Source organism: Formica exsecta, unplaced genomic scaffold (assembly GCF_003651465.1).
Source record: "Formica exsecta isolate Colony F162 unplaced genomic scaffold, ASM365146v1 scaffold90, whole genome shotgun sequence".
Classification (NCBI taxonomy): Eukaryota; Metazoa; Arthropoda; class Insecta; order Hymenoptera; family Formicidae; genus Formica; species Formica exsecta.
This window is the reverse complement of record NW_021853667.1, coordinates 790,253-806,785: the sequence shown is the minus strand read 5'-3', so window position 1 is coordinate 806,785 and position 16,533 is coordinate 790,253. Positions and strand designations below refer to the sequence as shown.

At 42.6% G+C, this 16,533-nt stretch overlaps 1 protein-coding gene across 1 annotated transcript in view; it reads right to left on the bottom strand.

Annotated features, from left to right (window-relative positions):
- Positions 1-6: 6 nt before the first annotated feature.
- The window catches only part of LOC115245027 (dedicator of cytokinesis protein 3), a 48,454-nt gene continuing 31,927 nt past the window's right edge, over positions 7-16,533 (bottom strand). Inside the window, exons 5-18 of the mRNA XM_029823086.1 lie at positions 9,177-9,261; positions 8,096-8,554; positions 7,535-7,834; positions 7,089-7,293; positions 6,785-6,967; positions 4,358-6,086; positions 4,187-4,204; positions 3,940-4,102; positions 3,116-3,553; positions 2,784-2,925; positions 1,821-2,496; positions 1,314-1,675; positions 779-1,137; positions 7-669 (exon numbers count right to left, since the gene is read on the bottom strand). Coding sequence (XP_029678946.1) covers positions 502-669; positions 779-1,137; positions 1,314-1,675; positions 1,821-2,496; positions 2,784-2,925; positions 3,116-3,553; positions 3,940-4,102; positions 4,187-4,204; positions 4,358-6,086; positions 6,785-6,967; positions 7,089-7,293; positions 7,535-7,834; positions 8,096-8,554; positions 9,177-9,261 — 5,287 coding nt within the window. The 3' untranslated portion in view covers positions 7-501. The remainder of the gene's footprint in view (positions 670-778; positions 1,138-1,313; positions 1,676-1,820; positions 2,497-2,783; positions 2,926-3,115; positions 3,554-3,939; positions 4,103-4,186; positions 4,205-4,357; positions 6,087-6,784; positions 6,968-7,088; positions 7,294-7,534; positions 7,835-8,095; positions 8,555-9,176; positions 9,262-16,533) is intronic.

The following is a 16,533-nucleotide window of genomic DNA, read 5'->3' as shown; positions in this document are numbered from 1 at the left end:
CGGTCTTTAAAGTAAAGTTGATAAATACGTACATGTCGCGGTTCGATCGCCGATCACGTCCAGATGAGTCGAAAGTTCCCTTCGTCGAAAAACTTTTTGCTGGACGTCCTCGGTGTTCAAGAGCGATTATTACACGCTTTTATTTTCCTCTAGTTATCTCTTTAAGGTACGAATATATGCGGATTGGATACGGGTTTCGTTTGGAAGATGATTTGATTTGTCTGACGATCTGATTTACGGTTCGTTATTGGCTACGTACGGGCTACCGATGTACAGATATCAAAGATCTCAATGACGAGAGAGTCTCTCCACGCTTTACCCGTTAAAAACACGACGATGACGACAACACAATGATATTCTTATTTACTTATCTTAAGTTACTGTCTAAGAAAATCTGCCCGACGACTCGAGGGACAAATCGGATACAGGATTCGCGCATGATGGCACATATACATCACTAGGGACTAAATAATCGCTAGGGACTAGCAATATATATCATCGCTACACAGTGCTCTCCGTGTCGGACGCCACGGAGAGCGTCTGCATCTTCGGCACAGAGTAGTTCTCCGAGTGACCGTGACTCTGTATTCTGTTGGACACTCTCTCTAGAGTCGAGGGGGCCGACGGAGTGTCCTGGTGGGCCTTGGGAGGTATAGGTGGAGGGCTTACCTATAAAAGACAATATCAATCATTGTCATCATCTTGATTTATGAGTATAAATGTCGATAGTATTTTTGACTCGAATGCAATCGAATAAAGCTATAGAAAAAGAAATCACCTCTTGACCGGGAAGAGAATGCGAGCCCTGGAATGTGCCGCTGGCGAAGCTGCCGGTGGAGATATTGAGCGCACTTATTACAGACGGCGGGGAGATGTTCATGATGTCATTGGATCGGGAGCGCGGCTCGAAATCTTCGTAGCCGAGATTATTCAGATTCGTCAGATGCGACTGAAAGTCCAGTAGACTGGCGGTGGAGATACCGCTATCGCGCAAATCGTTCGATTCGTTTCTCGATTCTGTGATTTCGGAATCGTCGTCCGTACTCCACTCGGTGTTTGTGCGTTTATACGCTAATCCGCGTTTCGGTGGCGCCGGTGGGACTGTGGCATTCGGATTCGAGTCTCTTTTGTCTGGCGCTGCAACAGAAAGCACTGCGTTTCGCACGAGTCGCGATATATTTTTAGAGAATTTATTCTGACGTAATTTGCGACATATAAAAAAGTCCCGCTATCTATGTTTATATAACTCGAGCAACGCAACAACGCGAAGGACTTTTTCAGATGTCTTGAAAGAATTGGAGAAATTAACTTACTGCAACCTCTGGGTGGTAGCGGCGGGGCGGGCTCAGGACCAGGTTCGCTCCAAGAGCTTCTGAGACCGCCTTGATCCGCGCCGTCGGTAGGAGTAGGCAAAGAATGCCTCAGTGGCAATTTTGGACTCAACGGTTTACTGAGAGACCTCTGATGCGTAGGCCTGGGCGGTGTTGTTCCATAGCCGACGGAACGCGGTCGAACCTCTCGCTGGGGAATAGGTGGCGGCACGCCATCCACTTTAGTGTAAAAGCCCTCGTCCTCCGGAAGACCGTCGCTATCGGCGTGTGATGTCCTGGAGCCGGCAGTCTCCAAGGTAGCCGGGCGCTGCTTGTCGTTAATCGGCAGAGGTGGTAGTGGCGAACTAGAAGAATAAAGATACGATTAAAATAATTTTATAACGCTAACAAAATAGACTTGTCAATTTTCGCATTAAAAAAATTCCCAAGAGATTGCCATTGATTTCCAAGATAAATCTAGGATATTGTAGTATACATCATGTAATTTACTTGACGATGCTATCTTGATGAATGGTTCTTTGCCTGGCCAGCGGACCGAGGCCTTGTTTAAGTTGCGTGAACCTCTCGATTAATCTCTTGTGCAGCGGTTGAACGCCGGCCGGTGCGATCTGGCCATGCAATACTAGACCGGATTCGAGCACGCTCATCTGATCCAAGATCAGTCCCTTGAGTCTGTTAACGTGCGGTACCATCTCGGGATTCTGCCGCGCAAACTCCGGCGTGAGAAAGGCCTCCTGATACTTGGTGATGCCGCCCATTACATTAGCGTCGATGATACCCTGCAGCCGCATACTGAATGGATTAATATTTCTATGCGGTTCGGCGGTGTATTGCGCCACCAGCCTCCTCAATTCCCTCTCTACACTCTGCATGGTCTCGCAGGCGTACTGCACCGGCGCCATCAGCTCCGATCGCTTCTCGATCACCTCGAACCATCTGAGGATCCCCGGCAACTTCGCCTCCGTCGTCAACGTCGTCCTCTCGATCCACAGCGACTTAAACTCGTTCTCACGGTCCACCGGGCCGCGGTGCAGCGGTCGATCGAACGTGAATTTACGTACATCGTTCACCAAATAAAAGGCGACCACGCGTTCTGGAACTTCGGCACCGCTACAAGCTAGACTGCCTTCCTCGGGAATTGGTTTCACGTTACAAATTTGGATATCTACGAGAAAATGATGATTAACAAATGGGATATTATATATATGATAGGAGATTATCGATTTTTAAATTAATGGAGAGAGAGAGAGAGAGAGAGAGAGAGAGAGAAAGAATTGATTCTTAATTTAGAATTATAGATAAATCTCATCTCACTTACATTGACCTTCAGATGTCATATGATAGGAGATTATCGATTTTTAAATTAATGGAGAGAGAGAGAGAGAGAGAGAGAGAGAGAGAGAAAGAATTGATTCTTAATTTAGAATTATAGATAAATCTCATCTCACTTACATTGACCTTCAGATGTCAAGATGCTCTCGTCCGGTGGGGAATTTTTCATCAGTATCTGAGCGCAAGGAAACTCGGTTTGCAACCGCTGCGTGAACGCTCCTATTCGTTCATACTCCAAACCTCGATAGATAAATAACTTGTTCTAGAATAAAAGATACGAATCATAATTTCGACGAGTTCCTTTCACACACAAAGAATGAAATGATATGTTAATAAAATTAAAATCGAACTATTCTAATAAAATATATGTGAGATTGAACATTACGCTTAAATTGCTCCATATACTAAGCGGCCTCTAAAAATCGCTGATTCAGATAACACATCAAACTTACTCTAACGAAGAGCGGGAAGCTGAGGCCATAAAACCCGACGCGGAAATACTCCGGTTCCGGACGCAGCTGCGTCAGGATGTTATCTAGGAACTTGGCCTGTAGCTTCAGTACATGACTGAGCTTGGCATAATCGTACAGCCTAGTCTCGTAGAGGATTGCCAGCTCCTTGCACAGGGGGATACCCTTCTCCCAACACTTGCCACGATCGAGATAATGGATGATCTTGTGATAGAGCAGCTCCTTCCGCTGCCACTCCGGCTGCTGAGGATGAGCGTGATCCGGCGGCAGGACAGCGGAGCCCCAGCCCAGCTGATCGGCATACAGTTTCATCGTAAAGCCGGCTTCCGTATAATTCTCGGCGGCCAGATGTAGATCGTGCAGCTTGTAGATGTAGCGCAGGTACATCTCCTTTCGGTTGAACTCATTCTTGTAGAAGTTCTGCAGGAAGAGCAGGAGTAGCCCCATGTCATGCTCTGAGAGTTTCAATCGTTTCTACGCGGTTACAAACTGATCGACGGTTGAGCAAGCGAGAGGAATAATAAAATTTCCATCGCGAACTCGAGCTGCTAAATGTCGCGCGTGCATGGATTGACCGAATATATATTCGTTAATGTGTATGACACGTGCGTCGTCGTGCGTCGCACGGTTCGGTTAATCAACGCGCTAACAATAAGTCGCGAGAGAAATAATATGTAGATATAGTTGCGGTATCGCTGCGCGCATTTTTTAATTGTTACTAATAGCCGCAGTATGTTATTATTATTAATACACTTTTTATTGGCAACGTTATATCTAGAATTTCGAGATCTTTCTTTAATACGTACCAACAAATTTACGGTGCACGACATGCGCTTGTCACGATTCTCGTCACCCTGAATAACGCTTCTGTAATCGAGAAGTCTTTCCAATAAACGTGTGATGGATGTTATAAAGGCAGTGCCGCTGTCCTTCCAAGCCGGATCCTCGGACTGCACCCTGTCCAATAATCTGTATGCGAAAGTAAAACATTACATCATCAAGAATAAAAAATATCTACGATAAATCACGTTCGTCTATAAACGTTAAACTTACACGGCGCTAAGATGTTCCCTGAAGCAGCATGAAATTGCAAATTCGATAATTGTGGCATAATATTTTTTTCCGAAGATTTTAAATATGTTTATTAAACTTCAAGACGCTTAAAATTTTAGAAATCGATGTAAAAAAAAATATTTACGGATTAAATCGATTGCGTCAACTTACATAGTGTTAAACAACTGTCTGTACTCATCGTCGCCCTTATTCTCGCTGATCAGAATGTCCAGTTTGTCGATCAGTTCAGACTCCACCGATTTGAAGCTACCACGAGTTCGCTGCTCGCACTCCATCATGTCGAAGAAAATATGCAAGGTCGCCTTACGGAGTTCACTCTCCGGTACCAAAGTGACTTCCAAGAAAGGCCCAACCATGCCCGGTATGAATTCGAGCTTACGCTCGCCCAGATGCGACCACATGGACAATATTTGGAAGCCCATGAGTACCCTCATATCGCCATACTTCTCCACAATCTTCTCCCGCTTGACCTCGGAGAACTGTTCGAGCTGGAGCGATGGCTGGGTAAGATACGCTACCGCCAAGTTGAAGTACGTGGACCAGAGTTGCGAGTCGAAGCTGCCGTGGAGGAAGCGGAAAGCGAGCGGCTGTGCGAGCTCCTGCAGCGACCTTAGAATAACATTATTGGCTTGCATCCGGATGACCAGCCAGTCCGGCGGAAATACCTCCTGGCGCACAAGATCACGCAGCACTAGAAACGCCCGGAGCAAAAAGTCCTTGAGCGGTTTTCGATCGCTGGATCCATGCATCAGCTCTTCCCAGAGTCGCGCGTAGTGATACTCGTCAAGCAACTGGAGCAATCCGATCAGACAGCCCACGAGACAACCGAGAACCGGTCCGCTGGCGTTTATCACGATCAGTATCGTCTGTATAAGCACGTCGAGCACCGATAGGCAGAGTGTCTCGACATCGTGATGGATACAATTGTTGACCTTGTTCGTGTCTCTGCCGCGCTTATGCAGGAAGCTGAGTATCTCGCCCAAGATATCAGTACAGGACCGTAATTCCTCCCTGCGAGCCAGATGGACGCGCAGATGCCGGCATACAGTAACAAGCAAGAGGTTTCGACTCTCATCGTCTTTGCGGAACAAGCTGGATGTCGTGAGATTCTTGATGGCGACCAGCTTGGCTTGCGTGAGCTGAAGCGGTGGCTCGCGCGGTATCGAGTCCAGCATCGTACAGGTGAGCTTGGCCACTTCGAGAATCGGCAGCACCGCCACCAACTGCTCGAACACCGCCGCGATCGACAGCAGCAGTGCGATCTGCGACAGGAGTACCATCTCATATGGAATGCCCAGCATCTTATTAAGGGCCGCGAACACGCAGTACAAATCGCGCTTAAAACTATCCTCATATTGGCCGGCGGTAGCACGGGCGAACAGTAGTCGACTTTGGATAATGAACTTGAAGATGTACTCGAGCGAGCGGAAGCACTTCATAATCGGCTCCTGCTTCTCCGCCGCGGTGACCCAATCGGCACAATGTTGCACGCTGCTAAGAAGACCCTTGTACACCAAAGCCGCGGCAAAATGATCCGAGATGTAGGCGTCCATCACTGGCTTGAAATGCTCGAACTTGGAATCCTCTAATAGACTAAAGATGGACACGAGTACCTGGAAAACGAGGCCGGAGTGTGCCGTAGAGTTGCCATCCTCGGTATGGAACATGGCGAACAGCGCGTCAAGGATGTCTTGCAAGAACTTGACCAGTTCCTCGCCGTCTAGTCGAAGCACACGACCGAGAGCTTCAGATATTCGTTCAGGATGCGCCTTCCATTGCAGCAGGCTAAGTAGATCGACGTTTTGCGTCAGTTTAGTGCTGCAGAGCAGAGTGTGTACAAACACAGTTTCCTTAGGTGATCTGGAGAAGGCTGGTGGAGCTGGCAAAGATAACGGGAAAAATAAATATAAGTATTTAGAAATATTTCTTTCTTTTTTCCAGAACCGCGGTGACCCAATCGGCACAATGTTGCACGCTGCTAAGAAGACCCTTGTACACCAAAGCCGCGGCAAAATGATCCGAGATGTAGGCGTCCATCACTGGCTTGAAATGCTCGAACTTGGAATCCTCTAATAGACTAAAGATGGACACGAGTACCTGGAAAACGAGGCCGGAGTGTGCCGTAGAGTTGCCATCCTCGGTATGGAACATGGCGAACAGCGCGTCAAGGATGTCTTGCAAGAACTTGACCAGTTCCTCGCCGTCTAGTCGAAGCACACGACCGAGAGCTTCAGATATTCGTTCAGGATGCGCCTTCCATTGCAGCAGGCTAAGTAGATCGACGTTTTGCGTCAGTTTAGTGCTGCAGAGCAGAGTGTGTACAAACACAGTTTCCTTAGGTGATCTGGAGAAGGCTGGTGGAGCTGGCAAAGATAACGGGAAAAATAAATATAAGTATTTAGAAATATTTCTTTCTTTTTTCCAGAAATATTTTATATATATAAACAATATTCAGTTTTTATTTATTTGATAACGTAATAGACGATTAATAATATTCATAATTACTACTATCGATTTATTCAAATTTCGAATATTATTTACATGGGTTTATTTCACATTTTAGGAACTTGGATTTACCTGAGGCACTCGGTTCTCGCGCGCTGCTCGGCAATGACAGATAACTCAGCGAATCTAATTTTGCGCGCTCTTCGCATTTGTAAATGTACAACTCGTGCGGACCATCCTGAAGAGTAGCTCCTCCGGGCTCCATCAGCCGAACGAATGCAAAGGCGAAGAGCTTCTTGTCATTCTTCTCGCGCGCTGCAACACGACAAGCAAGGTAAATTAAAAGACCATTGATGGAAAGATGGAAAGATATATGGAGAAGACGGCAAAAAAGGCGAAAAAACAGAGATATCGATCGATATCTATTGGGACTCACTGGAACAATGCCGAAACTCGAAACGCACGTGGCTACCGTAGAACTTGTCGATGGGTATCGCCAGTCTTACAGTTTCCGCCCACGACGGGCTGTTGTGATGGTATATGACCAAACTTTGATATTCGGAGCTACCGTCCGTGCCTGCGGCCCCAAATAGACACTCTTCTAAGGGTTGACCGTCCGCATCCAGCACCAGGATTGTTACCTAGTTTTGTTGACAACAGATAGGGTTTTATCGTGGTAAGATAACGATTTTTTTTTTTTTTTGTAAAATTCGTGATTTCTTTATCGTATATCAATTTATTAAACTTGTAATATAACATCGTATATTTCCTTAAACTAAATTAATAATTATAATTTGTGTGAAAATATTTATATACAAATTTCTATTTTTCAACAGAAATACGCGTTTTGCGGAAAAAATAATTCCACGGAAATGATATTACCTCGATATTCTTGCCGGTAGACTTTCCGCCGCGTTCGAATTCTCCTCGTTCCAGCTTGAGATATAAATCGTTACGCACATCGCCCGGCATAATGACGTCCGAGAATCCGAGCTTCTTCGTGAGGCAGATATTTTTGAATAGTAACGGGTTCTCGTCCCGAACTTGAGACAGTTCTCCGTGCAGGATACGAAGAGATACGACTATTCCGTAATTGGGCTGTCCGGGTAAAGGAGAACACTTGGTATTGCGTATGATTTGCTCGTGCAACTGGTGAAACTCTTTTTCTTCCCCTTGATACACCTGCAGAGAGAAACAGAAATTTTAAAGTGTTAAATTTGTCTCATTTCCATATTTAATTCTCCACAATAATTTTTCTAAATTATGAAAACGTTTACAAAGGTGTTTTAATCAATTTATTTAGGAGACATATATATTATTATACAAAATTTCCAAAAAAATTTAAATTTAAAATTTAAAAAATTGAGATACAATAAAATTTATAATAAAACATATAAACTAATATTCCATGCAAATGTCAAACTCTAATCTTCATCTGCTTACTTTGAAGGTCATCTCGAGTTCCTCCGCATGATCCTGCGCAGCCTCTGCCAGGGAGAGCACTGCCACCCCGTGAGGTCGCCGGTAGATCGCGGTTCCGGTCTTATTCTTGCCGGAATCGGAGTACAACATCCGGCCGCAACGCATCACATGTGCGATCATGTAAAGATCGCGGCTCAGATCGGAGTTACCCAGATCCGTGAAGATGGTGCAGTTGCTGTGCATCTTCTCCACGTAATTGGAGAAGCCCTCTTTGCTGATTCGCACCAGGAAGCGCTCGCTCAGGTACTGCTGCCGCTTGGCGTCGAACAGGGAGAAGTAGATCTCGGTATCCTCGCCGACCGAGTGACCGAAGTCCCTCATGCAGAAGTACAAGTGATGGGTAAGGACCTTCTTGTGCTCCTTGCGACGCAGAGTTCCTCGAGCGGACGCGCCCTGCGAGTTCTCGGCGCTCTGCACGTGCTGCAAGACCCTCTCGAGATTAGCGGTATTCAAATGATTATTTAATGAGCGGATTAACTTAGCTCTTCGATTCTAAGCTTGACTTTGACTCTTACAAAATTCAGATCCTGACTCGAGAAGATAAACCGAAAACTTCCAAAAAAGGTGTGTAATATTAAAGTATCGGTGAGAATCTGAAGGGTTAATTACCAATTCGTGTTTAATTTCGACTTCTTCAACTGTCTGCTTAATTATTTTAATTGATATTAATAGAAAAAAAAAATGGTCATTTTTACTCGATCGTTTCGATAATTAATCAGATTACGTATAATTCATCTCGAAAAATTACAGATCGTTATTCGACAAATTACAACACAAATTATAAAATATTTCTTTGTTATTATATTCGTATTTAAACCGGATTTGCCGAAGTAACTGTAACCGAAGTAACATCGCGCCATAGCGATGCTATCTACGTGGTCAGCATTTTGATGAATTCGCGTATAATTTCACGCCTCATCACTGTCGCGCATTCCGCGCATTTGGTCCCTCTATTTTTCCATTGTGATTCACTATTCAATGTTTGAGAGATAAAGGCGATTGCGATCGGCTCGAAAAGAACGTATTTGTCACTCGTAATTACCACATGGTATAACTCCACGACGGACATAGTATCCGGTTCCACCATATGAGCACCTTGACGTGGCACCAGGTCTAAGCCGAGCTTTCTGAAACGTGAGAAGAAAAAGGAGCTATGACAGAAGGCGAAGAATGTTGCTTTACGTCATTAAAAACTAACGAAAAATATTTCTTTGCTAATTAATATGTAATAATCAAAAAAATACGTGCATTTAATTTTATAATTATTTCTATCATAATTATTAAAGCGCATATAGATTTTAATCTCGTTGCAAAATATTTTGACAAGTTTAAAATCTTTTTCCCGAAGAATAATTTTACTTAAATTACATTAATTGCAAAATATAATAACAATTCATGATTTTCGTAAATATAACGACGCGAGTCTTATTTGCAAGCATATAAAAATAAATTACGATAGAGGGACATTTTTATACTTTGTGCCATTAACCGACGATCTATTTATTCAACGTTGCTTAAAAATAAAATTATCCAACCTCAGCCTTATGACAAAGTGCCTTATATAACAGCTATCGATAGAAAAATCCACGCGATATTATTCCCATATTAAAGGAAAATACACACTTGGATATACAAGGGTATATTTTCATAACCGGACTTACACATATAATAAGGAACTACAGTTGCTTAAAAAATATTAATGATACAATTTTTTTATTAATATAAATGAAACAAGAAAAATTTTTTTATCAGCTTAAAAATTCTATTAATCCATTTTTAATTGCTTTCTCGGAAAAGAAGAAAGAAGGAGGGAAAAAGGGAGACGAGGACGTCGACGAATAAAGCCGCTGTGACGGAAAATGAGTATTGGATGTCGGGAAAACGGGATGAGGAACAGGATTATTACAATGATTGAGGTGTACGTTGCATCACACTTTCGGAGATTTGCTTTCGAAGTGGTGCCTCGTAGAAGCGGCTACTTAACTTCTCATGACCTCCGCGCGCGGAGCCGAGCCGGGTCGCATGCCATAGGGCCCTACGTGTTCTCGAACGCATTGGGGGCCCTACAACAGGCCCGTCTCTCTCGACGGTGGGCTCCCGCATTGGAAAGGTAGATACTCGAGTCGTTCATATTATATATGTATGTATATAAAATCTATAGGAAGTCGCAAACTTTACATCTATCGGAAAAAAAAAACAAGGACTCGTGCAAATACCAAAAAAATTAGTACGGAATTATAATTACAACGTACGTTTTTTTAATATATGATGTTCGAGATAATAAGATAAAAAGGATTAATTTGAAAAATGCAGTTATATAAAAGTTAATGTTATACCAATAAATCGTGATGCATATTCGTGTAATATTTATTCCGAAATATTATGCATTTCCATAAATTTAAATGATCTTCACAATGAAAGATATAAGAATTATTCGTCCGATGTTTGCGCAAAGCCGATTCGATTATTATTATTCGTCAAAATCGAATATGATGCGGGAGAATGCAAGCACATAACGGTGAAAGAGTTCTTTCATAAATCTGACTTGACAATCCTTTAAACTTCTTGGAGAGCGTTTAACCGGCCGCAGTAACGTAACTATTAATTCTGGAAACATAAGGCTAATGAGAAGATTATTCCATGCTAATTCCGTTGGCAGTCGATAATTAATTTCGCTCGATTTCGTTACTTGTTCTCTGATTGTTTAACAGATTTTATTGATGTGTAACTTGAATAGCAGTATCATTGACGTATTATTTAATTTATCACTCGTAAAAAAGTTTTATAAAAAGAGTAAAATTATTGAATCTTTTTTTGTAAGACTTGTATGGCGTAAAACAAAAAAAAAAAATAATGCAAAATCGATGTCTCGAAAATCATTTAGAATAACATTTTAAAATAGCGTTTCAGAAAGCTTCAATATGAAGTAAATGATATTTTAAATCAGAGAGTATAAATAATATTAAGATTTTTTTTTATTTTAATTAAGATTAATAACAGTCAGATCGATATAATATCAGTTAGATTGATTATTTAAAATCTAGTTTGATTATAGATGAACATACGGTATAAAATTCTCTTACGATTTTTCTCTCCTATGGTATAAATCTATAAATCAATTCGCAATTAAAAAAAAAAAAAAAATGCTACCTTTCTAAACGTCTGTGAATTTTCATTCTCAAAGGCTGAAAGCCGCAAAAAGATCAATTGACATTGAAATTCGTTTTCAGAGAGCGAAAGAGAGAAAGAGAACGTCGGACTGGCTTTCACGAGAACTCGATGTTAGAGCAAGATTAAATTAAGTGGTAGGTTCGAGAGAGGAGAACGCGGTTTCGTGTGGCGCGCTCGCGGTTATTCCATCTTTTCTTTTTTTTTTTTACGGTCCAGACTCTTCCGAACCTGAGAATTTCCCGCCCTCCGTACGGCTACGTCACTGATCTCTCGGTGATTCGGCACCGCGATCCCATACCCGAGCCGGTCCGCTAGGAACGTATCCAACACTCTCGCTACCACGTATGCAAATCAGCTCTTCCAGAATGACGATCCGGATTAATGAATCACACTTACTCATTCCTGGAATCCCTATTCAGTCGAGAGAAAGTTTTTATTCGCCTAATAAACGTCATTATGTGTGAAATCGTATTTAAAATTTTACAATATACGTGAAAAATTGCTTACATAATAGTAATGTAACATTTAATAAAATAATTTATTATTTTTGAATAGCATAGCTCTCTTAACCGTGGTAATTAAAATAATTCTTAATTGAACATCTCTCCAATTTTAGGGAGGCTGCCGAATTCGAGTTTCGATAGCGTTACTCTAAACGAGGCACCTTAATTAAGGGGGACCGAGAGGAGGGCGCCGCGCGCGATCTCGACGATCCTGCGGGCCTCCGAAAGGCGCCCCTCCAGTCTCCTCATGATGGAATGCAGGTGAGCAGGCAGACTTCGATGCGTGGAGACAGGTTCAGGCAATGTCCGCCGCCGCCGCGTCGTTGGGACCTATGCCCCATTCCAAAGATATCGGATATATTCCAGCGGGGCCCGACGACCGGCCCATGCGACGACGAGTCCCCGATCTCTCCCCCGAGAATTTCTCTCCTTCTCTCCGTCTCTTACCGTCTCATCCCCGGGATGACGAATTCGTTCGGCCCGCATGACACGTGGACTCTAGAAGACGAGGACAAGGGTGGACGCGGTGGTAGCTTCCCCGTCGATGGAGCTTCGGAGGTTCGACGACATCCTCGCCCACGCCGAGGCAAGGACCGTCTCTCGCGAGCGAAAGGGCATCGAACTATCATCTCTCGAGATTATCGATGTTAGCCAAGCGGCTGGCTTATCTCGTCAATAAGGAAGAATGGAGGAGGTCTCGCGGATTAAATCGTATCTACGTCATTTGTACGATCCTTCGGGGGACAATGCAGGTATACAGATAAACCATCTGCAACGCGAGATCTATTTTATTAGCAACAATTATTTGCGTCTGTATAAATTTATCTCGTATTCTTGTTGTATCTCTCGATTTAAACAAATTTAAATTAATGAGAAATTTTTTAATGAACGATATTTAAATTTCTCTGATACGTTAATTTATTATATATAATTAACAATAAAATATAATTGGGAAGGTGATGTATTATCGAAGGACCGATTATTATCGCAATTTCATGGGAACTTTAATATCTGTTTTAATCGACGCGTCTCGCGGAGAAATTCTCCCATTTAGAAAGGAGGATTCCAACGCCGCTTTTCCTCTTCATTAGGCAGGAGATGTCAGTTTCAGGAGCTCGTCCTTTCTCTCTCGCATCGCTCAGGGAGGTTTCAGTTACCGTTCGGTAGCTCTAAACGCTATAATTACGTCGGTGCTCCTGGGAAGTCAGTCCCGCGGACTCCCGTTCCGACTCTCGCACAAGCAAAACCACTCTCTTTGTCTCTCTCTCTCTCTCTCTCTCTCCCCCTCTGTCTTCCTTTTCCCCTTAATGTAGAGTATAGTCGGCGTATATATAGTCGGTAAAATATTTGCACTCTTGGCTCGTGACTCAACGTCGAAATATCGACGTACGTGTCTTACCGCGGCATTAGCTTCGCCTTCAACGTGGAATGTACAACTATGCATTAGCATAGAGGACATTGTGCGCCTCAAGCCGATCTTCCTTCGACAAAGTCGTAGTAGTTGCCAAGTACGCAGAGCGCGGATAATCGCACAAGGACTACGAACATTTTGAATCACACGCTTACGCCATTTCAAATGATCGATTTAAAATAGTTTTCCTTTTTTTACAGGAATCTCGAAAAAGTAGCTGATAATTAATAATTAGGAAAATAATTCGCGATGATATATCTAGTGTAATACATGGATCGTTACAAATTAATTATTAATGCAACTTTAATTAGGAAATCTTTCGTATTTAATTGCAGTTGGGAAAAGTTTAAATGTATCTCGCTTAGGAATAAAAATTCCGCGATTCTGTCATCGCGAGTCCGCAATTGCGTCACTTATATTGCCCTTTAGATCCGGACAGGTGGTTCACACGCGATCGCGGTCTCTCCAGCGTTCGCCAAGTTATTCGCGTAACCGTGTAAAACGGCTTTAATGGGAGTGTTTTCTGATCCCGGAACGAGTAACGAGACTCGTACGTATAGTAAAGGGTTCGTGGGAAGACGAACGTCGAGGCTGGCTTCGCTCGAGGGTACATACATACTCGCGCAACCGACACACACAAACGCATACGAGTACACTCGCGCGCACACACACACACACATACATATACATATATCCATACACGTATCGGATATTATATGCATTCGGAGAGCTGCAGTCCCGTGTACGGACGCGCGCTGTGCATAGCAGAAGGCAGCAGAGTAATAGATGTCAGGGCCAGATCTTTAATTCCCCCATAGTGTCAATTAGGCAGAATGACGGGCGATTAAGCGCGATTAAACGCGAGTCTCGCAGCTTTTTTTGACAAATCCACGGCCGGATTTTATTTTCGTAAAATGAATTTCGTATAACAGGATTTTTTCGCCAAATTTCTTGTGTGCTATACGCAAGGAAAACAATTTTCTTCTAGAGTAGAATCGTTATTTTTTATCGCTATATTTATTATTATTTGGTTTGATAAAGCATTCATCAGAGAAGTGTCATAATTTTATATTATTTAATTAAAACTTACTCATAATATAATTATCACACATATGAATATTTTCAAATATTCATATGTATATATATCAAGATATTGCTTTCGGCTTTATGCTTTGCGCTCGTCCAGTGGATCTCAAAGGGTTAAAGCGTTCATTAAGGACGACGTCGAGACGTTTACGTGATTCACCTGACATGAGAAACCGAAAATCGAGACTCTCCAACAACATCATTGTCTTTTAAAAGCGAATCGTAGACTCCTGCAAAAACTTGGGAATGGCTCATCCCCCTTTGCCCCCTGTACCGCGCGATTTCCGTTCTCAGGTGCATACTTATTAACGCTGTGAGGAGATCGCCGCCATTCATTAATTTTCTTCACCCGACTCGGTAGCCATATAAGAGCTCTTCACGGAGAGCCCTTTTCACCCTCCTCTTTCCACTCCCCCCCGCCTCATCCTGTAGCTCGCGGGTCCGTTGGTTGCACATCGTACAGCACTGGGCCCCGACGCGGCTACGTCGAGGTTAAGGAAAGGAAAAGGAAAGGGTAGACCTTAAGGCGATTTCACACGGTTCGCTTCGAGACAATCGAAGGGGACGAGTAGCCCAAGATAAATGCATTAGATACGTGAAATTCGCAAGTCTCTCAATATTTCATAAATTAAGACCCCCCTATAACGTGGAGAATATGTTCCGAGATATAATATTTGTGGGTTGTATAAAATTCAAAAATATTTTGTTTATTATAAAAGAAACATATGGGGATTTATTATATTTTTGGTAAAAGGAAAGCGACAGAGAAAACCGATTTAGATATATTCTGATAAAAAGAGAGAGATAGCATTTCATACAGTATGACTAATAATTGCACATTATTGGCGCTTTGTATGTTAATCGATTCTTGTAGACTGATCAGAGTTTAAATATTCGAGACTTTTTAAATATTCGCGATGTATCGTCGCAAATAAATTACGTTCCGGTGCAATTACGCTTCTCAAAAATAATGAGTAGCATAAAGATCCGTCTATCAATTTTATAAATTTTCAATATTTTCATAATTATCTGAGATTTTTAATTAAATCACATAATTTATATCGGAGCTTAATTATATCGTGAGCACGCAAGCAGAACTTTCTAAGGTTTTCAAGAAAACGGAGAGTACGAGGACTCATTATATATATATATAATGTTTAGGCGATTAATCAATATAACGAGAAAGCAGATAACAATTTTATCTTGTATATGAGACTTATAAAAACATTGATGATTTATTTTTCTCGTAGTTTGAGCGATTCATATCCGGGACATCGACGAGACCGTCAAAAGCGAGCCGTGTAAGCTCGCCTTTATAGGAAAGAACGATGGAATCCCGGCTTACGCGGACAGGAGTTCCTTCACAACCGCGTTACCCCGTAAGAAGGCAGCCTCGTGAGACGAGGAGAGGAAAAGAAAGAGAGAGAGAGAGAGAGAAACGAGAGAGTCAACGGAGAAAGAACGCGTCGACCGTGTGACAAAGACGGAAGGGAACAAAGACGAAGGGTCCGGAACCCCGAGATTCGCGTGATGCTTCATCGGCCGCTTCAGGCACACCGCTCATTAGAAATAATAATAATTGCCGCGGATAATAAATGTTGCCGTCGCCGCCGACGTCAGTTTGATGTTCGCCGCGGTTAACGGGGAAGTTAGCTTTAACCGCGACGGACAACCGACAATTAGGTAAATGGAATATGATAACGACGCCGTCATTCGCCCTCGTCGCCAATCGCGAATCAGTTATCTCCGTCACCTCGATGCCTCTCGTTAAAGCTGGATGGAACCGTTCGAGGCTAAAACTCGACGTTATCAATACACTTGACAATTAGCGTTAATTATAATCAGCTAGATTAGTGATTATTAAATCGTTATGTAATCGTGGTCTAGGAAATATTGCGAAAGAAAAGACTTGGAAATTTCGTTGATGTACGTTAGTTGGCGTTGGAGAAATTTGATTCAATATATTTGTGAATTAATTATGTTAAAAATAATATATTTGAAATAATTATATTAAAAATGATAACGTTCGATCGCTTTTCCTGATGCGATCTTAATTTTGTCAAAGACATTCGACGCAAAACTTCCAAGTTATTACGGAGATCACGTGCGTCGAATCTTTCTTTAAATCGAGGTCTGAGATCGCATCATCCTTTGAAAGTTCGATGAAAGATGTTCTTAACTTTAATTACCATTACATTTCCGCTACTTTCAATGTTCATTGCGATCGT